Below are 27,581 nucleotides of genomic sequence, written 5' to 3'. Positions count from 1 at the left end.
ACATCCATGAAGGGGGCCTTCATATTCTTAGGTTTTTTCGGTAAAGTCACGTAGGTAAAACATTAAAATTAATAAAAGTAAAATGAAAATAAAAATAAAATTTACGACGTGTCGGAGGCAACACAAGCTTCCGTCTTCAGGTGGAACCGTAACAGCACGAAAGCTGTATCAAGTAAAAAAAACTAAGAATATGAATCCTTGCAGTCACGAAAGCTTCAAATCTAGAATTAAGGGCGCCTTCGTCCATCAGTGGATTGGCGCAGAACGTGTACACAATTATGAATTAGCCAATGAGCGAATCACCTGGAATCCAGCCGGTCAAGTCAGATCTCTGAAGCTAAGCAGGTGCGTACCTGGCTTGTGCTCCTATGGTTGACCCCCACGCAGCACCAGGTTATCAGAGGGCTGCAGGGCTACGTAGTGGGCAGTCAAGGGCAGTGTTGTAAAAGCCATCGTTGAACTGTACTTCTATGCTCCCACATCTGTGCTCCACGTTATCACCAACTCACATTGGCCAGCGTAGTAAAGGATATTCGTACAATATCCACCGCTAGCTTGGCAAAGAGTGGCCCTCATACGGCAGTGTGTTCACCATTGTCGAACATAATACGGCTGTTTTGGGGTTAGAGCGCGTAAATATGAATGTGTCGTTAACCCCGCCACCACCCGACACAGCCAATTCGTAAGGTTTGTCACGTAAACGGAACATGCCAATTATTTACTCGTACAGCACACCGGTGTGTTGGAGAGCCAAGTCACGACATTCACAATCTGAGCGCGATGTCCATTGTCTTAAGTCAGCACATTGAATAAATTGAGATCTGCGTGTCAACAAGCAAACGTCCACTCAAATGAACGTGTTCTTGTTTCCTTCCTCCAAACTGTATAGGAGCGCGGTGTTTACACTCGTGCGTGAGTGTTGTACATCTCTCGCAGCACAACGCGAATGCACATCTTGCACAAGGGGTGTGTGTGGGGGGGGGCTGGAGCTCATGCCCGAAACGCTTCCGATCGCTTCTGCCGGTGGATCAACATCACCCCCTGTCGATCAAATCCCGGTGGGGCATTTTCCGAAACTTGAGACACTTTCGGCAGGGGGGGTGGGGGGGGGAGTGCCCTCTTCTTTTGGTCTGAATGTAACCCGCACGCTCGTTTAGGCATGCCCGGAGGAGTTTATTGAACCGCTGTATATTTTTAACGGAGTCTTGCCCCCCCCCCCCCCCTTAAAATAATTTTTATTGGCATGGATTTCAAGAAAACCGTGCAATCGGCACAAGGTACGGAGCCGTGCACACGCAAATGGCAGGTGACCAACGTACGCAACCGTGGCAGGACAAAGCCCCCCCCCCCCCGGCCCGGCGAGGTCACCTTCAAGGGAAGAACCGTACAGAATATCTTGCGGGCTTAACAAGATTAGCAGACTGCCATGAGAACCAGCATCACACCTCGCACTCAGCAGCCTCAGAAGCGCACGCCACAATGATCACGGAAAATTGCAAGATTCCCACCACCCCCCCCCCCCCCCGCATATTTCCCAATTACGCCAAGGACTTACTTTGGAGGGCCGTGACAGGCGAATCAATCTCCGAAAAATTAAACTTTGACCCGAATTGATTTCACGGTGGGGGGGGGGCATTGTCGCGTAGCCGATTCTCGCGCATCTTACATATGCAGATATGAGCGTGTGATCATATTAAAACATCTGCTATGGCTTTGGGAGGGGGGTTATGGACGCGGTTAAAGCTTGGACGGCAAACAGCTTATTGATTGATAACCTGCAATTGATCCGGGCAACTGCATGTGCCTGTTCGAGGTGGTCAATAAACTGCCAGGGCTTGGGACGCGCCGCGCTATATTGCTGTCCCAAATTGGGTCAAATGACACTTCGTAAAAAGCAAGACACTCGTGAAAAATTTGGAACCTCTAGAAAAACAAAACACAATGGATAAAAAGTCATCGGCCAATAGAGCTAGAACCGTAATGGCATAAATATCGATACTGTGGATGCATGTGCAGAGGTAGCATTCGCAGAAAGGACTTGGCGTTTGGAGTTATTTTCACTGATTTAGTGAGTTGACTAAGCAAAGCTACATAGAAGGGAGATTTAATTGAGCGTTGATCATCATGTGTGTTGCCATTTCTTTATTTCTCCTGCAGTGCTGTCATTCTGCTCTGATTTTGTCTAATTTCCCGTGTTTAGCTTTATCATTTCTAGTGACCCGGGTGATCTTACGTGGTTAAATAAAATCAACAAAATAACTGTATGCTACGAATTTGCCCGTTAAAAAGAGCGTTGCTTCAGGCAACTGACCCAAAATCAAGCGCCTACCACCATATTGTGTAATTTTACTCGGAGCCTATTGATATAAATACGTGTGTATACATTTCTTAAAACCTCTTCAGTGATATATTTTCTATAAAGCGCCACACGTGAGCCTAAAAAACCCCCGTGAGTGTGCATGAGACAGTCATTTGGATGAGTAATCGTAAGGACACTGGACTTGCAATTCAGAGGATTGTCCGTTCGATTCAGTCTCCTGGAACGCCAGTCGAAACAATGGTGCAAGTTTTCTGAAATCCCCCCCCCCCCCCCAATGTCCGTTCACCCAGCATTATTAAACTGGTAACACCACAGTTAATCGATCAGCGTGTCGCACGTGGCAGGGTAACGTGTGCAGTACTCCCACGTTTTTTTCCAAGACGTCTGGCTAGCATGGAAGAGTAGGCCAAATTCCCCATCTGGAGATGCCTGTCTCTACAGCTCGCTCACGTGGAGACCCCTCGGACGGCAGCGGCGTGAGACAGCCATTGCAGGGGCTGCGCTTTTGCTTGAGTAAAATTAGTGGTGAAGAATAGCCTCGCACTAAACAGACAAGCGAGTTTTGATTTAAAGCATTCGTGACTGCAGGGATTCATATTCTCGGTTCTTTCGGTAAAGTCACGTAGAAGGGAAAAAATAAAATAATAAAAATATAGAACAATAAAATTCTCACGACGTTTCGACTGCAACACAAGCAATCATCATCAGGTGTGAAATCCACAGCAAGAAAATTTGGAAGGGTTTGAGAAACCATTTCGGATCTTAATTGATTGTGTTCACGCTTACGGTGACTTTCAGGCCGCATTCCATTCTCTTCCTCTCCCCCCTCCTCTTTTCCGAACATAGATGGACTCGTCCATCTGAATAACTGCCAAATCGCTGTCCGTGGTGCTGACGTTAAGAAAAAAAACGCCACTTTTTTCAAATGTTCTTGCTGTTGATTTCACACCTGATGATGATTGCTTGTGTTGCAGTCGAAACGTCGTGAGAATTTTATTGTTTTATATTCTTTATTATTTTATTGTTTCCCTTCTCCGTGACTTTACCGAAAGAACCAAGAATATAGACAAGCGAGTGTTTTTTCACACTCCATTCTCCACGATACCCTGAGGTGCACTTTTACAATTTGACTGATCATTTGCATTTGTATGCTCATGGTTTTGCTACACCTTACACAAACACCTGTTGGTTGGTATTCATGGGAAACGTCACTGTTGGATGTGCCCTCAGGACTTGCGGTCTGAGATCCAACAACTTGAGCAATGGGAATTCGTCATTGTGTTTTTAGTTTTTTAAATGACAACGATATTTTTTCATTAGAAAACAACAACAAATGCCCTTGGAGCAAAACTAAATCCTTAAAAAAGAAATATTTTAAAATTGCAATTAATTGATTATACTCTTTGGTTCTTTTGGTAAACTCACGTAGATAGACAATTAATAGATCACGACGTTTCGATCGCAACATCAGCTGACGTCAGCAGTTCTCCTGCTGTGGTTGTCCCACCTGATCACGGTTGCTTGTGTTGCGATCGAAACGTCGTGATCTATTAATTTTCTACCTAGGTGACTTTACTGATAGAACCAAAGAGTATGGATTCCTGCGGTCACGAAAGCTTCAATCAATATTAATTGATAATAATTGGACAATTACATTTGTATAGGCCTGAATTTCATTTCAAAGCAGCTGATTGCAGCAATTACAGAGAAGGGGGAGGAATAGAAATTATAAGCAATTTAAAAATTAGGTCAAGAATTGGAGTGCGACTTTGCTATAACGTTTTAAATTTGTTTCAGTGTATTAATTGGGTAATCACTCAAAGGCTAATCTTAACAACTCATATCTGTAAGGAAGTTTTTTGGCAAACTTACAAAATATTTTCTATCAGCTGTCATGTTTCTTGATATGACTGTTAAATTCATGATCATATTCGTCATAATTACATATGTTAGTCGTCAAAACGACCAAAAAATGGTCCGTATAGTCTGCGTTACATTGGGAGGCTTAGATAGACAATGGAATCACCCCACGTGCACTCTGAGAAAAGTCAATGTGTGCAGATGAATGTGTGATCCCGTGGAAATGAGACTAGTGGGCCATCAGTAGCTGTTTGATGACTCCCTTAGGGCAGGGTACAAATATAAAGCAAAACATGACCTCAAGATCAGGGGTATCCACCTTATCTCTATCAGAGCTGGCTGTAAGACAACAACACATCCATCATTTCTTTAAAAGCAATGGAGACTCCTTATGAAAAAAGTTTCTTCATGGAATTTAGCACGGATATTATAATGCCACTTATATTAACAATGTTTGGAGAGGTGGCGTAGTGGTAAATGTACTGCGCTATGAATCCGGCAGTTGTAGGAAACTCCTTCACGAACGCACATTGATCAATCTGGCGAACTATTTTACACAGGGAGGCCTTAATTAGCAGTGGATTACCAAAGAGGTATAAATTAAAATATACTAAAGATTACTTTTTTTAAATATAAATGATTTTCTCCCCAATATTTCGTCGTACAAAAATTAGCTACGTGTCCCTGTGCAGTGCTGTTCTAGTCTCGGCTTAAAGTGGTAAGTTTTATGATTTTTACTTTGCGAAGTTTGCAGTTTGTGGAAATTTTATGTCATCGACCAATGGGATCTGTTAGCGGAACAAGGCGTATTGTGCCTCGTGTTACACGCTGTGCTTTTGCTTTGAAGCACTCCTGCTTTTCAGGTTTTAAGTGCTCAGAGGCTCCCAAAAGGATCCGTTATATATTGCACTATATTCTTGACTGAATTATAGATATATCTATTCTCACAGCCATTACAGCTGTCTTGAGGCTTAAAGCATTAAAAAAACATGCCAGCATCGTTGTGTTTGCTAATGATATATTTTTTAAACTCATGGGCTGTTCCCTTTTGAAAAAAAACGTCAATTAAATGGAACAAAGTGCCAATTAGCTGAACTCTTAACCAATATTACAAGTTGTGAAATGCTTTCTGTGCCCAATACGATGTAGCTAGTTAATCACACTTTGGGTGCTGTGCACATTTGTGAAAGAAACAGCTCGGTAAATATTTACATTCGCTTTAAGGAACTGTGACAAAGAAAATGTACGTGATTAAACGCCAAAGACCCAAATAAGACACCTTCGAATTTTCTCAAACTTGAAGCGGCGTGACACTTAGCGGGATTGAACGGCCAACTCACGCACGCCGTTCTCATGACGGATGTTCCCAACTGCACAAAGAAAACCCTTCATGTATGCAAAAGGAATTTACGCGTATAATGTGTGTTTTATTGCGTGTCTTGTTAAACACTTTAGTCAGGAAATGTCGACATTGTTGAGACATTTTCGTGTAGAATCTTAAGTAGAGGCAGCAACACAGTTCTAATTGCCCCCCTCCCTCCCCCACCCCCATCGAGAAGTGGAAGCTCGACAGCTCAATCGGGCCTCTGCGCCGATACAAATTACTCGTCCGGATGGCATCCTCCATTGCCGCGTGCCGATCTATCAGCGCCACTCGATGCCTCCTCTCCCGGTGGGCCAGGAAGTGGAGCAAATCAATCTCCCGCGGATCGTACATCAGCACAAGCCCCGGGAATATGCAAACGGATGCGCTGCGCGCTTGCGACGAGGTGTGAGCGAGAAACACGGAGTGAACATTATCGCGGAGGACGAAAGTAAATGTGCCACCCACCAGGGGTTTGTGGTGTTAGTTTAGCGTAAATGTAAATGTGTGTCGTCGTTAAAGCGGCCACCACCCGACACAGCCAATTAGTAAAGGTTTGTCACGTTAACTAAACGTGCCAATTCGTTACTGGTACAGCACAACGGTGTGTTGGAGAGTAACCCACAATTGTAAAATGTTGTGAATTTACTCTCCAAACACAAGTAACGACGCATTTATATTTAACGACGCATTTATATTTACGCAATCTAACCCACGAGCCTCTATTATGAATAATATTGGTAGCGAAAGCCTACGTGCGAAACTAAATATGCCATTCGCATGGGCTTTTGCGGCTGTGTTTAAAAAGCCCTCCCGATGCATTTGTGCGTTCGACGGCGTGTAGCTCGGCATGATTGCACAACGTTTCCAAGCCACGTGACAGGAGCTTTTTCGGTAACTGAATGTATAAATTCATCGTAAATGTAAATAAGCTGCTCGCAATTGTGGGCTTCTAAAGAACTCTGGATAAGTGGAAGACACACGCTTTCTGCTTACTAGATCATCGAATTTCAGCTGCTAAATTTAAGTTTACTGCCGTGGTTTTGCCATTGGAATTTCGAACTCTTTAAATGTACCAAGAACAATGAATGCTCAATATAATCTCATAGACTGTTGGGGCAAGTGCTGTTATTGAGCACCGATAAAGGCGTGAACAAAACACAAGGCAGTTTGTATTGGAAGCATCATGCCCAGCTGATTTGTTTTCCAGGTGCTAATGTCTTGCAACTGCATTGGTGCTCATTTCACGATGCTCGAGTTCACCAGAGATGTGTTCTCCGTGGCTGGGAATCGAACCCATGTTGCTGGGTTTGTTACCTCACCACTGTGCCGCCACTCCACGATTTTAATTTTGCAATTGCACGCACCAAAATCACAAGCGGCATGCGTGGCGACATGTCGGTAGTGTATTCGCAATTTTTAAAATAAATGTTCATAACGATCGCACCCCATGCCCACCTACTCACACCCCAGTCCCCCCAATAATTTGTTAAATGTGCCCAACGGTGCTAAACATTGGAAAAATCACGGATTACGGCTCACTTGAGCTGGGCCAACTGATTGGGGTCAAGAGGGGCGATCATTTTGAAGGGATTTCAGCGGCGTTTAAGACAGTTCTGCAAATGAACTGGAGCATACGCCTCGGCTGCTGACTGAACTATATCGACAGTTCCGCAAAGATCAATGGCAATGCATAACTGGGCATCTGTTAGTAGGGTAAACGTGTCTACAGCAAATCTGGTGGCTTTTGAACGCTGGTAGTGGATTACGAATCGTCATGCCAGCAATACGGTATTACAATTTTGTATTAATGAATAATTTAAAAGCTATTTTTATTGTATCCGCTGTCAGATCAAGATTTTCACTCCACGTCGAGTTAAGAGCATTGTTTAACCATACTTCACCGCGTTGGTCAGTGCTGGTTGCTGAAGGAGAGGGGGCTCGGGACCAGTTCAAACATTGCTCTCCACTCGTTAGCCGTGGCCATGAATCGGACTCCGTTTACTGGGTTCAGGGGTTCTTAACCTTTAATGGTTCTCAATTGTAATTTTTGTTTTTCTATGTGAATAAATACATAGCTTTGGTGAAACAAAGTAGTTGTACTTACGTGCCCGTGCATAGTCTTGTGTTTTCGATTATTTACCTTCTAAATAAATCTGGCCACGTCTCGCACCTCCAGGGGGCGCGTGCACCCCAGGTTAAGAACCGCTGGCAGGGTTCATAGCACGCTACGCTAAGCACTGCGCTGCCACTCCATCACAACAATGATAATGAACACATTCCTGCGGAGGGAGCTGGTAGGAACGTTGGGTTGCTCGGCCAATGGCCAGGGTCAACGGCGGCGTGGTGTATTCCGCAAATATGCCCGACTGTGAGGGCGGGCACAAGCCGGCGTGAGTAGGTTAAACGTTGAGCTTTATAAGGGCACCACGAGGTGACCAGCCCCTCCCCACCCAGCCCTACCCCTCCCACCTCCCACCCAGCCCCACCCTCCCCACCCAGCCCGACCCCTCCCACCCCCGACCCAGCACCACCCTCCCTACCCAGCCCCTCCCCACCCTCCCAACCCAGCCCATCCCCACCCTCCCCTCCCCACCCAGCCCCTCCCTCCCAACCCAGCCCCTCCCTGCACGACGGACACAACAAACCCCTGTGGGCTGGTGTAACCAGGAGGTTCCTACCAGTATAATGTCCACGTACCTGGGAAAAGTATCACTGAATCTCAAATACTGTACTTTGTTTTTGGAAGGGTCCTTCAATTGGATGTTTTGCTAATTCTGTCAATGAGTGGAATGTGGGAGAAAATCGGAGTGCTCGAGACTTAAAGATCTGCACAGATGGGTTTATGAACCTACTTGCCATATTGCCATCGTCTGATCACACCACAGCCCGGCAGTTTTGAGAGTTTCACAAATCGACGTGACCCACCAACCATTCCCCTCCAATGTGCTGGGATCGTGGCCAAACTGCTGAATCAACGTGTGTGTACGCATGCGAAGTTCGCGTTATGATATTAAAGCAACTACATCAAAGTTTAATGGAACTTGCAAAAACATGGTATGTCGCGCCATTTCTTGGTTAAAAGCGTGCTGTTCTGATGCTGGAGATCGTTTCGCGAATTGCATAAGGGGACGTCCATAAATGACGTCACGCGATTTTGGACGATTTTTTATCCCCCCCCCCTCGTCACACGGCGTGACAAAAATCAGACCCCCCCTCAAATATGACGTCACAAAGCTCTGCCCCCCCCAAAAAAAACATGCTTCAAATCGCTTTAAACTATTGTCATTGTAGTACTTATTGGATGTGGCGCTGACTCTGATGTTGTAGGAGAAAACATGTATAAAAAAGTATATTTAATTAAGTAGAACGTGTTGTCTATATATATTTAAAGTTGCGCATTTTGATGTGACGTCACATTTCTCAAAGCCCCCCCCCCCCCTCGTCACACATCGTCACAAATGTCTGACCCCCCCCCCCCCAGGTGCGTGACGTCATTTATGGACGGCCCCTAAGTAGGATCCAGCAGCTCAAATATTGCCCCCGCCTTATCTTTCACACACAAAGCAAAGCCAGGTTTCAGTGTACATGGCAGTTTACTGGTTTAGGCTTCTTCAATGACAGCCACTGAAATACAAATCATGAAATCAGGGTTTAATTTTCAACCAAAGCTGTTCATGACTGAGCACCGAAAACAAATCTCCTAGGTCTGGGATTGGAAGGCCCTGGAACTTATTTAATGAGATATTTAACCATGCATGAAAGTGTTGTTTTGCATTAAGATGAGTCCAGCACAGCTGCATAGGAATTATATTATGTAGAAGATAAATATTTTTTTCATTACAAATAATGCCGTGTGGATCGTGGGGGGTTATATGGTCATACTTCACCATAATGGTCAGTGTTGGTTCGTGATGTGGGGTGGGCCTCAGGACCGACTCAAATATCACTCGCCGATGACGTGAGCCACTGTTGAGATCCACACTCGGGCTCGAAGTACCACTGCATCAACCCCCTTCCCCCCACAAACAACATATATACCCCGCAAAACATTTATGTACGTTTAATTTCTTTCACACCATACGTAGCCAACCCTGCTCATCGGAGGGGCGCATCAGACAATGCGTATATCATGAGCTGAAGAATAAATGTGAATCCGTAATTTAATTAATCATTCCACCCTGAAGAGGTATTGAAATATTGCCGACTGTGTGAGACCAACCGGTGGTGAAATGCCAACGAATGGATGAACAACAACAGAGAGGCAGCTAAGAGCATACGGAACGATGGGATCAAGGTGCACGTGAGCAAAATCGCAACTACACAATGTTCTAGGTAATGGCATTGATAGGGGGTAGACCTTCATTTAGCCTGATGATGAGGATAACGGTTATTGCCATTAATGGCCATTAAAACTAAAATGATAACGTTACACAGCAGCATTTTAAATTCCATGTGAACATTATTTTTCTAGGAAGAAGCAAAACACAGAAATGGTCCAGATTTTTGGTCGAATTTATTTGTGCTTGTGGGTTTCGAAATAATTTCCCAGAAGAACGTAACGGTGTTATAATAAATGGGGATCCCTCTATACCCACACGTTCCTTTGTCCTTGACAGCAGAAATATTTCAAGTGGGTGTCGTTCTCTCTCCCAGCTCGCCTCAGTCGCTGTTCCACTCTGCTGCATGAGCTATAGTTCCTTTTTAGCGAATTTGTATTGCCGATATACCACGTAATTTACTTGAATCGTAAAAGGTTTCATTAGCCATGGCATGTGGTCATTATAAACGTTCAACCTAGCATTTTACTCTTTTCCTCTCCCTCCATCATTGGGAGCTGGGCTTCCTGAAGCCTTCACACTTTATTAATACAAATGTACTTAGGTGTGCCGGAAAGCCACACAGAGTCGTACGACTTGCATTCAAAAGATCCCGTATTTGTTTATGTTTTCCGCCGATCAATGACGAGTTGGAGGATGAGTGGAAGGAAACCGAAGCACCCGCAGAAACCCCACGGCTCGCGCGAAGGAGGGGGCAACACTCTATCCCCGTACAGATTGTAAACAGATGGGAGATGAGTCCACTCGCTACACCGCCTCCTACTAGCATCTGTGCACGCTGCATTTGCTTTATCACACTGGGTAGCAACCGAGTGAAGTGTACAGGCGGTGGAATTTCTCCAGGGGCCGCAGGCCGATAATTGGCCCAAAGAGCCAGGTGCAATGTATGCCGTGTTACAAAACCTACACGCTACACCAGGCTAAGAAGAGGGCTGGAAGATTGTGGGGGGGGGGGGGCGCTGATCATTGGCAAGGGGTAGAGCACCGCCGGCTTTAGGCGTGGGCCATGTGGCCATTTCTCGAGGGTGGTTTGGGTTATTGGCTATGGTTTCATGAGGGTGTAACTTGAGTTCTGGTTAGTTAGGGATAGCGTTAGAGAGGTTTAGGGTTACTCAGGTTTGGGGTTAGGGCTCGTCAGGACTATGGTTCGTCAGAGTTAAGGTTAGTCAGGGGCGGTTCGTCAGAGTGAAGGTTAGTTAGGGTCGGCAATGTCAAGTGCACATGGCGTGCTCATCACGCGGTGCTCCTGTTAAAAGCGTTCCCTCGATCTGAGCAGTGCAGTCAGACAATCGGCTACATTCGGTATGAATAGCCTTGGCCTACGTCGTTGGGAGACGCGATAGGGGCGCCTAGGGAACATGGGCCACCACCCCTACGTATCATTCCTAGCACCAAGGCCCATGGCAGCCATGCTAAGACTTGTGGCTGCCAACCGTCATTCATCTCAACATTTAAGCGGAAAAAGGTCCCTTTTGGTAAAACCTTTATTTAATCGATATATCCCCACACCGACCTATTGCTAGCAAACAGCAACACATGTAAAACATTGTATATTAAATAGTACGTTTAAATGTACTGTGTGAGTTGTCTTTTTTAGTTTGTTGTCCTTCCCCACACCTCCAATTGACACGGTTGGCTACATACAGTGCGAAAGAGGTTGAACATTCGTCTGTGCCGTACCACTAGCATTCATCTCTGGATAAGCATGTGCTGAGACCGAATCTCTGAATTATCTGTATGACCAGAGGCACTGAAACGTTATTGTTGTTGTTGTTGTTTTGGTTTAAAATGCCCACAATGTTACAGTTAAAACATCTAAATTTATTCTTTTGAATAGCTTATCGTGCAAAGAAATTAGGACCACAAAAGTGTTAGAACACCGATCAGTTCCTGTTATGGCCGACTAAAAAAATAACAACAAACAGAAAGAATGTGTTGCCATCTGCTGGCAGGACAGAGTATAATAGAGTGCTGTTCTGTATATAGAATTATTACTCTTTGGTTCTTTCGGTAAAGTCACGTGGGTATAAAATAAAATAAATCACGACGTTTCGGGCGCAACACAAGCGTGGGAAAGCCCAAAACGTCGTGATTTATTTTATTTCATTTTCTACCTACGTGACTTTACCGAAAGAACCAAAGAGTATGGATTCCCGCAGTCACGAAAACTTCAAATCAATATAGAATTATTATTCGCAATGCGAAAGATTTAAAGTATATCCATTTCGTGGACTATGTACAGTAACAACATCTGCTTGAGCCCTTCTGATTTCTTCTCTCCGTGCTTTCTTGAGCAGGTGAGTCAGGCTCCTGACCTGTGGGTAAAGTGGAATACAACAAGAACGTCAGCCATCAAGACAAACATACGGCGGAATTTGCACCGATCTCAAGCCGGTGTGTCTCTCTCTGAATGCAGGGCACGCATTGTGCCTCCCAATAATTGTTTTTATTTGCGGGGACATTGCATTGTGGCTTCCAAGAAAAGAACAACAAATGACCGATAATTAATTTTTTATATGTTATGTTTCAACTGGGGTCTAATTGTCCACAGTCAACTGACGTTGGCTGTAATTGGCCACGGTCCCTTACGTTATGGCAAGCTTCGGGGCCACTTCCTGGAGTCGTGGAGTTCTGCCATTACTAGTACATTTCATAAAAGCGTGTTTAAAAAAAAGTTTTTTAATTATTACTTATTTTTCTTTCAAGTTCAGGTACTGCTTAACCCTTTCACATCCGATTCCGTTCTGGAATCAGATTTTTTATTATTATATATATTTATCGTTACATCTTCAGGTCGGAAGACGTACCCGAGACTCTGACAAGGCCATGCGGGAGGGCGCATGGCACAGTCTGGCACCAGCTATTATAGAAGTTCTCTGCGGTGAGTACACCGTCTTTAAAAACAACGGCGCTATGCCTCTCCAAATAAAATTAACGCTGAACCGATTGCAGGTTCCGGACATTCAGCGGTGAACGAGACACCCCACCAACTTCCAGATGTCTCGGAGCGGGAAAGGATTACTGCGTGGGGAAAGTGCAAATGCATTGGAGCAAAAAACCCACCTGTTGCATCCACGTACGCACCAGGCCGCCCCCACTCCCCACCGCATAGCCTCTCTGGGCTCAGCCTTGCCACTGTCTTGCAGGATGTCCGGCCGCGGGGGCAGGAGGCGGAGGGTGCGGGTACTGCCCATAGTTGGCATTGGGGGGGATGTAGTAGGTGGGCTGGTGGGGATAGAGAGTCTGGTCCCCTGGAAACACCTCTCCGTTATGAGGCTCTTGGACTGCACACAGGGAACAAGAAAGCGGTTGCGTCGTTGTGCAAATTTGCAGCACGTCGATTAATTACTCACAAACTACTAAACTGTTTTACTTGCATCCCACTGGGATTTTTGCACACAGCGTTGGTGTACGGTGTTTTTTCTGCAATATTTTGCTGTCTTTTCTTGGATTTTCTGTTTGCACTTAGTCACATATTCACTGTTTAAGATGTTTTCTTGTTCATGTTTTTGTTTTTTGTTTGTTGCGGTTGCACCCGATTCAAGAGCCGAATGGCTCACAGGGCTATACCTAATAAATGAACTTGAACTTGAGAATTTAAAAAAAAAAGAGCAACATCACCCCCTGCTGGCGAGCTTTTGCCAGTTGTCAGGCAGGCACTGCGTACACCTTGTGTCTAAGTGACAGCTGCCACTGGGAATTCCCATGAATCGTCTGCAGCAGGGCAACGAAATAGTTGCGATGACGTGTGATGCAAGGCGCTTCAAGTTGTTGAGCCATTTGAACGCAATACAGTAAATACAAATCCTTATCCTCACGTATTGTTTCAACTTGGCATGTTAAAATTCTGGAGGTGGCGGCAATGTAATTTCTGTAATCCGGCACTGTGGAGGCGAGGGTTGGCGGACCTCAAGATGAAAATAGTATTCAGTTTAAAACGTAGACTTTCGCGACCAATATCATCCGTAATATCGTTTTTTTGGGGTTATATCGCAATAATAAAAAAAATTCGTTAAACCCGCCACCACCCGACACAGCCAATTAGTTAGGTTTGTCACGTAAACAGAACATGCCAATTCGTTACTAGTACAGCACACCGGTGTGTTGGAGAGCAAATCCACAACATTTTGTTCGTGTTAAAAACGCAAGGTTCAAAAATACACATATATTTTTTACCATTAAATTGTCTAAGGTAAATCAAAAGTAAATAGTTATTTAGTCAGTGAGCAATCTCTTTATATTTAATATTTTTTAAGTCAACGTGATCCCAACCTCCAGCCATGCAGGAGGCGGGGAGGATGATGCAATGTTCCCATGACCACTCGGATGCAAGCTGATCTGGTATACGGACCTGGAAAGTGCATCTCGCACGTGATTCACAATGTGACGTTACCCGTCCTAGCAGACGAATACATTTTTTTCGGGCTGCGTGGTCCCCTAAACGAATGGAGCTGCACGGTTAAACACGGGCTGCCCTCGGAACCAGTTGTGAGGTCACAAGGTTAGTACAGATGGGACACCCAGTCAATGGAATACTCGCTAAGGTCAACTTCAAGACTGTGTGTTTTTTTTATAGAAAAATTTAAGATGGAAGTGACAAACGGAATAGATTATTGCCTGGGATCGTGTAAGCTAACCCCAGAATGCATTAAACCTTGAAAAAATATAAAAATGGCACGAGGGGGTAGGTGGGATGGAGGGGGAGGGACCAATCCCAAGGAGGTGCACGGCTTTTATAATTAAATACAAACATGGCAAACATGTACACGTACAATAGGTCATTGCTTAGACTAGCATAATTGAATCCAAGCATATGTAAAAGATTAATTCATAATAGGTGTTTTTTTACATTAACCTCTAAGTGCCACTTCCTGCCACTCCCTGCTCCGTTATGGATGCACATTCATTTTAAGGCCCAAGACTGGAAAATTGGTCATGAAAGCCTCCGTGTTAAATTTATGTTAAACCGTATTTAAATAAATACATCGAGTGGGAGGGGGTTTCGTGCGATGGATCCGGACAGGCCATAGGGCAGCAGTCCATCGGGCAAATACCCGGTGGGCTGGTCAAGTTCCAGGACCGGTAGGCTGTGGGGAAATTGCAAATGTGATCAGAGTAAAAAATATATATACCTATTATTTTTCATATTTCACTGCCTCTGTGTACGCTTCATTGCTTATTTACGCTCTAAGTTGGCATCGAGTCCCATATTCGGCAGCCCCAAAGAATCACCGGCCCATCTGCTTTTTGGACCAGCCCAAGTAGGTCAATGAGATCGCGCGGCAAGACCACGCCAGTAAGTTACATCGCAAATCCTGCTACGAGAGTACAGTTTGTCTCACAACCCATTGAAACATTTTAATGAATGATTTCCCATAGCCCGAATTTGGGCCGGTTTGTTTAAAAATGCCTGGCACGATTTTTTGTCCCAGTCTTGGTCACTGGGAGCAATCCAATCCACAGAGCCACACAGCTTTTGAAGCTGGGTCGCCGTTGGAACATGCAGGGCTCGCGCTTGCCCTCCATTGGTCATGGAAATGCATCACGAGCCTCGCAGTTCATCAACGGTGGGAGGAGGAGGAGGGGGAGATGAACCCGGGCCGGCATGCATCTCGCGAACCATTCCTGGGCTTGAAGAAGTTCTGGTTCCCCTATGGTCGTGGAAGAAGATGCATCGGAGGGGAGGTTGCCCTCCTCCCGGGGGGTCTTACTGTGCACGAATGCGTAGGGTTGCTGCCGGTGGCGGTAGTAGTAGCAACGGGAGCAGCAGCGGCAGCAGATGAGGACCACAAGCAAGAGAATCAGGACTCCGACTCCCGCCACGATGCCCAAGAAAACGCCCGATCTTGGGAGAAGAAATACAAGTGAAGGTGATGAGCAATGAGGTGCTGCCCATCTCTTTTTTCATTGCCACTCGTGAACATTCCACGTTCCTATGGCGGGGGGGCGAGTCTTTACGTTGACTTTTTCTCACAAAATGATGTTTATTGTATTATCTCTGGACGATGGGCTGAGTTACCCCCCTCCCCCCCCCCCTTTATGGAATGTGAACACTCGCAACCTACCGATTGCAAGCCGCTCGCTCCATCACCGAGCCACCTGGTGGAGGAATTTTACGTTTTCAATTACCGTGTTAAATTAAGTTCATTAACATCACCGTGGGCTAATGAGACGGTTGTTTCTAGAATTTGCCCAATGTGAGCCTCGTCTTTGTCACTACTCCTTTCCTTGTTTTCAGCGAATCAAATGCAGGACACACGTATCCAGCTCGCATTCAACACTCGTCGTGGGCTGAGAGCCAATCTCCCCTCCTTCTCTCAAACTCAGGTGCCACTGCGTTTGGGACGTGTGTCCACGGAGTTTCTGTAACTCCTCCTTACATCGCGAGTTATGCTCTGTACTGGGCTCTGATGAAATATGATTTGAAAAAATATATTTTTAAATACAGGGCCCGTTCATAAATGACGTCACGCACCTAGGGGGGGGGGTCAGATATTTGTGACAATGTGTGACGAGGGGGGGGGGCGTTTGAGAAATGTGATGTCCCATCAAAATGCGCAACTTTAAATAAATATAAACAACACGTTCTATTTAATTAAATAGACTTTTTAATAAATGTTTTCTCCAACATCAGAGTGCAGTGCCACATTAAATACGCACTACAATGACAATAGTTTAAAGCGATTTGAAGCATGTTTAATTTTTTTTGGGGGGGGGGGGGCAGAGCTTTGTCACGTCATATTTGAGGGCGGTCTGACTTTTTGTGACGCCGTGTGACGAGGGGGGGGGGTCAGAAATCGCGTAACGTCATTTATGAACGGCCCCACAGGACTGTCACACATCCACCTTGTCCAATTAATTGCCCCCCACCCAGTTCATTATTTGTGTAGTCGTAGCTGTCATTTTGTGGTTGGGGAGCGATAGTCTAGGGGGGTTAGCGGACCGCGCTACGAACTCAGCGGACCCGAGTTCGATTCCCGCTCACGGCCAACAACGATGACAAATATCTGAACCGGTCCTGGTGGGCGTGGGCCTCTCCAAGGTCGACTCAACCTCAAATGAGTACCTAATGCAGTGTGTAAACATCGCCACTAGAGAGACAAAGGCGGACAGGCATGGTGCTGGCCACCCACCCCCTCTCGTGTGCTGTGCCGGCCTTCATAGGTGCTACTCGCTAACAGCACTTGCCCCAATAGTTGTTAAGGCTATATGAGGGATCTTTGTCATTGGATGTTCACAATTTCAACCTATTCACAATCATTAATGTTATTTTTAACCTTTCATAAATTTGCTTACTCCGAAAGCATGGTAAAGCATATTTGCGTGTGTGAAGCAGTCTGCTCTTTTACTTTGATCAAGTAAGCTTATTTATGCACGGTGTAACTGTCATTTTCTATAGATGTTCACATATCGGGCCTTTCGACATATTCGCATATAGGTAAAGTCCCCCAATGAGTTGGATTCAGCCCAATGTGCTGCATATCAAAATCTTAAAACTCAACCTAAAATAAAATAAGTCAAAATATGCACGAAAATGTGTCATTTCTAACGTTTTGGTAATGACCCTGCTTTATATGTTCTGTAGAGGGCTCACTTATATTGTAAAATGTGTTGCGTTTTTGTTATTTGTGCTTAAGCACAATTTCAAACGCAGCATCACAAATAAATGTGTAAAGTGCCATCGGCAACATTATTGGTTAATGTTGCATTGTGTATACAACGGCACAAACTGTCAAGAAGTTGCTTTGCGATCTCACGTGCAGCGCTAACAAACCTCATGTGGAACATGTTGCAGATCTCCTGATGAAAGTCACTGATGCGCAGGCTGTTACTGATGCAGCAGTAGACACCGTTGCAGTCACCGCAGCAGAAGGTTGGCCAGATGCATGGAATCTCAGGGATGTACATCCCCTCCGCCATCTGATGAGCCAGGCAGTTGCCATCCCCCCTGGCCACGCCTGTCAGGAACATTCCAGGTTCTTAGTGCAATTGAAATTAAAAAAAACATTGAGAGATGCACGCTTGGAATTCAAGAGGCAGAAAGGGGAAATCATTGATTCGAGAACGCACGCCGGTTAGCAAAATCATGATATATTTTGAGACAGGTAAGCGGGCTTGGGCAGGACACATACTCTTAGTTTGTTCGGTAAAGTCACGTAGGTAAAAAATTAAATTAAAATGAATAAAAAGAAAATAATATTTAATAAAATAATATTTTTATTAATTTTAATTTAATTTTTTACCTACGTGTAAAGTCACGTAGGTAAAAACTGAAATTAAAATTAATAAAATAAAATAATATTTTATAAAATAATATTTTTATTAATTAAAATTAATAAAATAAAATAATATTTTATAAAATAATATTTTAATTAATTTTAATTTCATTTTTTACCTACGTGACTTTACCGAAAAAGCTAAGAGTATGAATCCTTGCAGTCACGAAAGCTTCAAATCTAGAATTGGGCAGGACACGTCTCTGGAAGGGACGATGGATAAGAATAATAACGGCGGCAGCAGCAGAGGAATGAAACGTGTCCGCCACGGAGATCGAGCGATGAGATCGGTCGATGTGCAGGTGCAGCATCGCGGGGTCGTGAGAAGTGGAGGCGGCATGAGGAGCCCTTCATCCAGCAGTGGATTGAGCATGGCTGATTATGAATGATGTCGTTGCAGAATGTTTAGCCTTCATAAGAGGATAGTATATGACCAAATGTGCAAACCAACAACGTAACAAACATATTCTTGGTTCTTTCCGAAAGAATATGAATCTCTGCAGTCACGAAAGCTTTAAATCAAAACGTAACAAACAATTGAATTTAATTCCTTATTGGATGTTTTCGTGTTAAACAGGGCCCCATCTTCAAAATGGAGTTTCCTCACCATTAGTGTCTGGCACCTAATTCGTATTTGTTGTTAACAAGCCTGACTGAATGTCAAAACTGGCTCAGAGCTTGTTGAAACAGATGTCGGTGGATAACACTGATTGGGGAAGGCCGTGAGTCGTTAGACTAAAACACATACATTTTATTTTCTTACAGAGAGACAAAGAGAGATATGCAGTATTCAATTACACTGGTCAACACACTTTTTCTGGCATAAGGTTTTAGGGTAATTTTGGGGTGCTGATTCCAAATCTGGTTTTTGAGATATCAAATATTGCATTTTCAATAAAAACTGCAGAAGAAAAATATTAAATAAATGTGGATATCTACATAAAATTATATTATAAACACACTATCCTAAAAATACAGCACCGTATTTTAACACTAAAGCAGTCGCCGACTCGCAACAACTTGCAATCATAAGTGACAGAGTTAATTTCGGGTAAAATCAATGAAAATGGGGTATGCCGATAGCATAAAAATGAGATGTGATAGGGCAAATCAGATTTGGAATCAGCTCCCTGAAATTAGTCTAAAACAGCTGCAAAATTCCAGGCCAGAAAAAAATGTTATTTTTTTGTTGACCAGTGTTATTAATCATATAAACGCCCAACTTTATCTGTGATGAATATGATGAACAACTGCACTTCCTGTCTTCTTGGTTCTTTCGGTAAAGTCACGTAGAAGGGAAGTAATAAAATAATACAAATAAAACATAATAAAACAATTCTCACAGCGTTTCGGCCACAACGCAAGCAGCCGTCCTCAGGCGAAGAATGAAACACCACCAAGCTTGGAGCGTATATTTAAGCTGGGTTAGAGGGGGGGAGGTGGGAAGAAGAGCGCCTCAACAAAATAATTTGCATATCAAGAGGAATTCAGCATATGGAAAATGCGTAGGAGGTGGGCGGGGGGGGGTCCAAATCAATACTATGCCCGTGCATTATGCAGGATTAGCAGCATCAAAGAGGGGGGGGGGGGTAGCATTAACAAAGGAAAGGAATGTTAATAGTATGTAGCTGCAGTTACTAAACAACCACGTAAAAACTGCATAACAAACTAAAGTATAAACTACATAGCACACATATACAAACACAGAGACAATTTTAACCGAGAAGATGGATTCTGGCTTAGCAATCACTGGAAGGACGTAATAAACCATTTTGATACACATTAGGGTGGGTAGAATAACACATAGTGTTATATTAAAATGTATAAGGTATAGGGTGGTTTATAGAAATACAGTATGTAATTTAATGTTGGGTTTGCCTATGGCAGTATATAGTACGGTATAGACGCGTGTGATGTAAGAGAATAAAGTTTAGATGGAAGCATATTATATAATTTTTTACAACGTAGATTTTTTTATGTATTACTTACTGTTAGTAACTCAGCTTATTGTAGAGTATAGTAAGTATACTGATGATGCTATGTAGTTTATACTTTAGTTTGTTTTGCAGTTTATACTTTAGTTTTTACGTGGTTGTTTAGTAACTGCAGCTACATACTATTAACATTCCTTTCCTTTGTTAATGCTACCCCCCTCCCCCTTTGATGCTGCTAATCCTGCATAATGCACGGGCATAGTATTGATTTGGACCCCCCCCGCCCACCTCCTACGCATTTTCCATATGCTGAATTCCTCTTGATATGCAAATTATTTTGTTGAGGCGCTCTTCTTCCCACCTCCCCCCCTCTAACCCAGCTTAAATATACGCTCCAAGCTTGGTGGTGTTTCATTCTTCGCCTGAGGACGGCTGCTTGCGTTGTGGCCGAAACGCTGTGAGAATTGTTTTATTATGTTTTATTTTTATTATTTTATTACTTCCCTTCTACGTGACTTTACCGAAAGAACCAAGAAGATGAATCCCTGCAGTCACGAAAGCTTTAAATCGAAATTTAACTGCACTTCCCGTCGTTTTCATGCAGGGGGCGCTGCAAACCTACGTGCCCTGTGCATGAACGACGGAGGCGCAGGGACAGACGTTGCATTACGTTTGAATCGATCTGCTGACGGCGGTCTTCTCGCACTGCTAGCAGCTCCGTGTCGCCTTATCTCGATCCCGCAAACCCAAACAGGTGAAAGTCCGCATCGAACCGAACCCCCATCAAGGACATCTACTTAACGACGAGATAAAATTAACACGAAATGTCGTTTTCAATTAAGTCTTCCAGATGTAAAATGATGTTTATATATAAACAACTTTCTCTATCTTCTTGGTTCTTTCGGTAAAGTCACGTAGAATGAAAATAATAAAATAATAAAAATAAAACATAATAAAATAATTCTCACGACGTTTCGGCCACAACGCAAGCAGCCCTCCTCAGGTGGAGAGCAGGTCTGTCGAGAAGACAGACTCTCGCCGAAACGTCGTGAGAATTATTTTATTATGTTTGATTTTTATTATTTTATTATTTCCATTCTACGTGACTTTACCGAAAGAACCAAGAAGATGAATCCCTGCAGTCACGAAAGCTTTAAATCAAAACTTTCTCTATCTGTCTATGATGAACGCTTGAGAGAGAGAACGAGGCGATTCGGTGTTGATTCCCAGAATCCACTTGGCCCCCACCGACACGACTTTGCCATTTGTTTTGCGACGACGACAATTTCCCATTCTCCCCGCATTCGCTATCACAATCAACAAGTCGCAGGGACAGACGTTCCATTACGTTGGTAAGCGCACAACTTTATCTATCTTTCTATGATGATCTTACTCTGCAGGTTGAACCTAGGAATTGAGTGTGCAACTTCACGTTATTTTAATTAAAGGCCTGTGACAAAAGTGCATTTATTGGAGCTTCATTGTCTCAAGCTTGCACATCTACCGGGTCTCCATTTGACTTTGTATTGTCTAAGAAGTCCACCCACACTTTCACTTCCACAAACTCCTGGGAGTTGCCTCGCTCTGCCTCACAGTCAGAATTCTCCTCCTGCTTCACGTTGCCTCCAAGATTTGAAGTTTTCGTGACTGCAGGATCCATGTTCTTGGTTCTTTCGGTAAAGTCACGTAGGTAAAGAAAATTAGAAATAAAAATTAAATATAAATAAAAGATACAAATAAATAAAGATGTATTTATTTTAAATACATTTTATTTATTTTAAATATAAATAAAAGATAACTAAATTAAATTGTATTTATTTTAAATAAAAGCTAAAAAGAAAGAAACTTTTATTTATTTATTTTAAATAAATGAAAGAAACTTGTATTTATTTATTTTAAATAAATAAAAGGAAAAAATGAAGATTTTATTTATGTATTTATTTATTTATTTTAAATCAATACAATTTTATTTATTGATAATAGGTCGCCTCGCGTTCTGAGGACAATGTTTACCGCAGCTCGATCCCCCGGGGGCACGTCGACGGACGACATTACTAGCGAGTTATTCTTTGGTTCTTTTCGGTTAAGTCACGTCTAAAAATAAAATAATAAATTAAAATAACATATTACGACGTTTCGATTGCAACACAAGCAATCATCATCAGGTATAAAAGAAATAGCAACAAAAATCTAACTAGAAAACTATAGACAGACATACAAACAGACATGATGATTGCTTGTGTTGCAATCGAAACGTCGTAATGTTATTTTAATTTATTATTTTATTTTTAGACGTGACTTAACCGAAAAGAACCAAAGAATAATTCCTGCAGTCACGAAAGCTCCTAAATTAATTCTAGATTTGAAGCTTTCGTGACTGCAAGGCATCATATTCTTAGGTTTGTTTCGGTAAAGTCACGTAGGTAAAACATCATTAATTTTGATGTTTTACCTACGTGACTTTACCGAAAAAACCTAAGAATATGACTCCTAAATTAACATTACTAGCGAGGCTGATGCTTGCCCATTCATTACGACATAGCAACTCACTTTTACAACGAGAAGTTGGGCGAGAACAAGTTGGTTTCAGAATTAATTTCCGGGTTTTTTTTCAATCCACGATACACGAACGAAACATTCCCTGAGGCTTCTAGAGACCCGAGTAAAATCAACATGCCCCTACAAAACGCGTTTCTACAGTGGAGTTTTCGTATTGCATATGAAGAATTCCACAAATGCAGGAAGCGGTACGATTTGTGTTTGTTTCTTATAAACTGCAATACTCCACACAGCAAGTTGAATTACCTTAGGCTTTGCACCAGCATGGGACTTCACAAATGGCCCCCCTTAATGAGTTATTTAATTTGGAGTGGCACGTGTTGTGCAAACGTGATGCCTCTTCACGCGATTTTGGACGATTTTTGACCCCCCCCCCCATCGTCACACGGCGTCACAAAAATCAGACCCCCCCCCTCAAATATGACGTCACAAAGCTCTTCCCCCCTCCCCCAAAACCATATTTCCATTTTTAAAATAAAACATGCTTCAAATCGCTTTAAACTATTGTCATTGTAGTGCGTATTTAATGTGGCGCTGCACTCTGATGTTGTATGAGTGTTGTTATAACAATTCTATATTTATTCAAAGTTGCGCATTTTGATGTGACGTCACATTTCTCAACAAATGTCTGACCACCCCCCCCCCCCTAGGTGTGTGACGTCATTTATGGACGGCCCCTTTGACCTTATTCTAAAAGAGGTAAAATGAAGGTTACGAAACACGGACGACTAAACTGGATTTTCTAGTTGCGTAGAGGGGAGGGATCCGCCCAACAAGGACACCAAAGCGTTGCGCACAGGCCCGACATCGCTGCCGATACCTGCCTTAGGGGGCCGTCCATAAATGACGTCACGCACATAGGAGGGGGGGGGTCAGACATTTGTGACGATGGGGGAGGGCGTTGAGAAATGTGACGTCACATCAAAATGCGCAACTTTACATAAATATAGACAACACGTTCTACTTAATGAAATAGACTTTTTTTTATAAATATTTTCTCCTACAACATCAGAGTGCAGCGCCACATTTAATACGCACTACAATGACAATAGTTTAAAGCTATTTGATTCATGTTTTACTTTTTTTGGGGGGGGGAGCTTTGTGACGTCATATTTGAGGGGGGGGGGTCTGACTTTTTGTGACGCCGTGTGACGAAGGGGGGGGGGTCCAAAATCTTCCAAAATCGCGTGACGTCATTTATGGACGGCCCCTTACCCCATCTGTCCTGGGAGATGGCACGTTAACAACAGCTCGAGGAGGCGCTACTTGCTCCGTGCGATAATTATAGCACGTCTGCTGTCAATGACTTGGGCAACACAGGACGTGGGCGAGGACCTTTGGAAGAGTTGACAGAGGTGAGCTCAATGTGGGAGCCCTACCATCCAGCACGGGGCCATCGGATAGAGCTCAGGAAAGGTTCCCCTGGCGCTCGTATTGAGTCCTCGTAAAGCCATGAAGCTCATGTTGCTTGCGTTAATGTGGGGGGGGGGGGGGTCGGCAGACATTGGAAGATCCTATTATCGAGACATTCTAAAACTAAAACATTGCTCCAGATATCCACGCAGTTCCACGCGGTTTGACACTGATAATAGGGTGATTGTTGTCCCACTTTCAGACAATCCAAGTATCCGTGAAAAATGCAGATAATCAGAATGAATGTACCACGTGTTGTGGCGTATAAACACGGAATGTAGGGTGTGGGAGCTTGCGCAGATCGACTGGGGATGTGGATAATGGGTGTAGAAAATATGGCAGATAGGCGTTTTCCTGTGCCCTTTACACACGTGTGCATAACGCACTCAAAGAAGCACTTTAATTAATATCCAAAATGTCAGTGTCTCGCTGCAGGACATCTTCCTTTAATGCATTTCAAACCATTTTCACCAGTTCTCCCTTTGCAAATGAGACGTCTTTCCTCTCGTCTCCTGGTTAACTTCCCCCCAAAAAAGTGTCACTTCTGCACAACCAGCATACATTGTGTGGGGGGGGGGTTATCTCTGAACAGACTTCCTGAATTACTCGCCAAATCCCTTTGTGAGATGACACACATTGAATAATGTAGATAAATGACAAAACGTTCACTATTATACGTCCTCAGAACCATGGTCAATCCACTGCTGGATAAAGGGCTCTCCAAACCGCACACAAGCTGATGTCAGCACTCCATCTCCAAGATGCGATCTTGGGCACATTCACTCCATTCCCCATCATCATCATCGCCACTGGCCGGGCCGATGATGATGATGTGACGGCGATGGTGATGATGATGATGTGACGATGGTGATGATGATGATGATGACAAAGAAAAGCCAGCCGAACAAAATCTCGACACCCAACAAGGAGGCGTTAAAACACATTCCTGCGGAGGGAGCTGGTAGGAACGTTGGGTTGCTCGGTCAATGGCCAGGGTCAACGGCGGCGTGGTGTATTCCGCAAATATGGCCCACTGTGAGGGCGGGCACAAGCCGGTGTGAGTAGGTTAAACGTTGAGTTTTATAAGGGCACCACGGGGTGACCAGCCCCTCCCCACCCAGCCCCACCCCTCCCACCCCCCACCCAGCCCCACGCCTCCCACCCCCCACCCAGCCCCACCCCTCCCACCCCCCACCCAGCCCCACCTCTCCCACCCCCCACCCAACCCCACCCCTCCCACCCCCCCACCCAACCCCACCCTCCACCCAGCCCCACCCCTCCCATTTTTGGATACAAATGTCTGACCCCCCCCCCCCCCACTAGGTGCGTGACGTCATTTATGGACGGCCCCTTAAAATACATTAAAAAAAAATAACACAAAACTAAGACGTTTCGATCACAACACAAACGATCGTTATTTCCCTTGAACCTATATCTACGTGACTTTACCGAATGACCCAAAGAATGTGAATCCCTGCAGTCACGGAAGCTTTAAGTCGAGAGCTGCAGCAAGTTCGATTTTGGCCTCCTCTTCCACGCCCTCGAGGCGTCTATAGGAGAGCTTTTAGAGTCGAGCACCCACATTGTGTACCCTCCACCACACGGCGGCCTGCCGAATTGACTTGCGATGTGCTTGTGCCATGCAGCAGAGGGGATAGCTGCAGTTTGGGGAATTGCAATTGTTTCAAATGCCGCGCCCGGAGATCGAACCTGGATTGTAACGTCTGGAAGTGCATGCTAAACCACCATCCCGACACATGAGTACTGTGCGTACGCATCAATATATACATGTGGATCTTATTTCCTTCCTTACAGTAAAAAAATATATTTTTATTTATAAATAACCTTTTATCTTAAAACATAACCTGTTAATTCCACTTTGCCAGAAAGCTTACGTCGGCAGTGGCAGAGCATGCTTGTCAACAAGGATACTCAAATCATTTTGATAACGTTGAAGTGTTGTGTAAAACTAATTATTACTGGCCAAGACTAATTAGAGAATCCATTGAAATTGAGAGAAACAAATAACTTCAATCGCTCTGACAGCTACAGGCTTAGTGCGGCCTGGAAGCGTATTATTAAATAAATACAATTACAATTCCTTATAAGGGAAACAAATACCAATGAATAACAATTGAATGATTACCAATCTATACAACTACAATACCCTCCCCCTCTTTGCCTCGAATCACTGCCCCAGATTGAATTAAATGAAGACGTCACCCTGCTGAGGCTGCTCTATTTAAGACCGAAAGCAACAGGAGAGCTTCACCATTTTTGCCCGATGAAGCTGATTGTAATTACCAGCGAAACGTCGTACTACTCACATTTTAAAATGCTGTTGATTCTCTCTTCAACACACCGGTGGGCTAAAGAAGTGAATTATTTTGTCCTTTGAAAAAACGCGACACTTTTTTTGCTGATTGGCCGTGTCGGGTGGTGGAGGGTTACGACACATTTATAAATAACGCGATCTCACCCAAACCCCTATATTATGAAGCTTACGCTGTCGACCTGACAGCAGATCGCAACGTTCCCTTCGACAGTGGCTGTCGAGAAGCAAACGTCGTGACACCATAACATGGGAAATGATCCCCCCCCCCTCTGCTTCCCTTTGCACGCAAGGCGAAAACGCATCAACGACACGAACATTCAGGCCCGCCACACATCGCGAGCGCTCTCCCTTTACTCACCAACGAGACCCAGGACGCAAAGGGACAGAGGCAGCAGCAGCTGATGCGCGTTCAGAAACATCGTCGGTGGCGTTTTCGCGTTGGCCGTGTGCCGCTCCAAAGGACTGAACGCCAAACGCAGGTGCAGGCAAAGCAGCTGTGGGTCAGAAATGTGTGTGTGGGCGAGGCGATGCGTGTCCCTAGCCCCCCCCCGTCTCTCGCCTCTCTCTGCGTGTGTGTGTAGGGTTGGGTTGTTTCCTGGAGTCCATCGACGTAAATGCCAAGAAATGACTCTGGATTCTCACTCGCGTGGCGCTGTGATTGGTGCAATAAATCCAGTGGGGGTGATGATGATGACGATGATGCCGCCGTCTGCGTTGTTCATGGTGCACACGTGCGCCATGAACAACGCAAACAAGAACTGAACGCATCCGTCAATTGCACTAAAAGAAAGAATATATATCCTGTATATTTGTTCTGTACAGTACAGCTAAGAAGGAACTAGTGGTGTGGTATAAGCATGTCTTGAGCATTCCCTTGCTGCTGCAATGCCAACAGTATATGTTTAATTACACAAAGTGGTGTGTGTATTCTTGGTTCTTTCGGTGAAGTCGCGTAGAAGGGAAATAATAAAATAATAAAAATAAAACATAATAAAATAAAATTCTCACGACGTTTCGGCCACAACGCAAGCAGCCGTCCTCAGGTGAAGACAGCTGTTTGCGTTGTGGTCGAAACGTCGTGAGAATTTAATTTTATTATGTTTTATTTGTATTCTTTTATGTTTTATTTTTATTATTTTATTATGTTTTATTTGTATTATGTTTTATTTTTATTATTTTAT

The 27,581-nt window shown here is 44.1% G+C and overlaps 1 protein-coding gene across 1 annotated transcript; it reads right to left on the bottom strand.

Annotated features, from left to right (window-relative positions):
* Positions 1-10,042: 10,042 nt before the first annotated feature.
* Positions 10,043-27,013, bottom strand: LOC144944338 (protein shisa-4-like). Its single transcript, XM_078872431.1, has 5 exons — positions 26,759-27,013; positions 17,658-17,841; positions 15,595-15,728; positions 12,947-13,167; positions 10,043-12,198 (listed from the first exon to the last, which is right to left on the bottom strand). The coding sequence occupies exons 1-4, from the start codon at positions 26,817-26,819 to the stop codon at positions 13,007-13,009; spliced, it is 540 nt and encodes a 179-aa protein (XP_078728557.1). The 5' UTR covers positions 26,820-27,013; the 3' UTR covers positions 10,043-12,198; positions 12,947-13,006.
* Between the last annotated feature and the right edge of the window lie 568 nt (positions 27,014-27,581).

Source organism: Lampetra fluviatilis, chromosome 34, assembly GCF_964198595.1.
Source record: "Lampetra fluviatilis chromosome 34, kcLamFluv1.1, whole genome shotgun sequence".
Lineage (NCBI taxonomy): Eukaryota > Metazoa > Chordata > Hyperoartia > Petromyzontiformes > Petromyzontidae > Lampetra > Lampetra fluviatilis.
The sequence above is the reverse complement of the archived record's forward strand: the minus strand, read 5'-3'. Positions and strand labels throughout refer to the sequence as shown.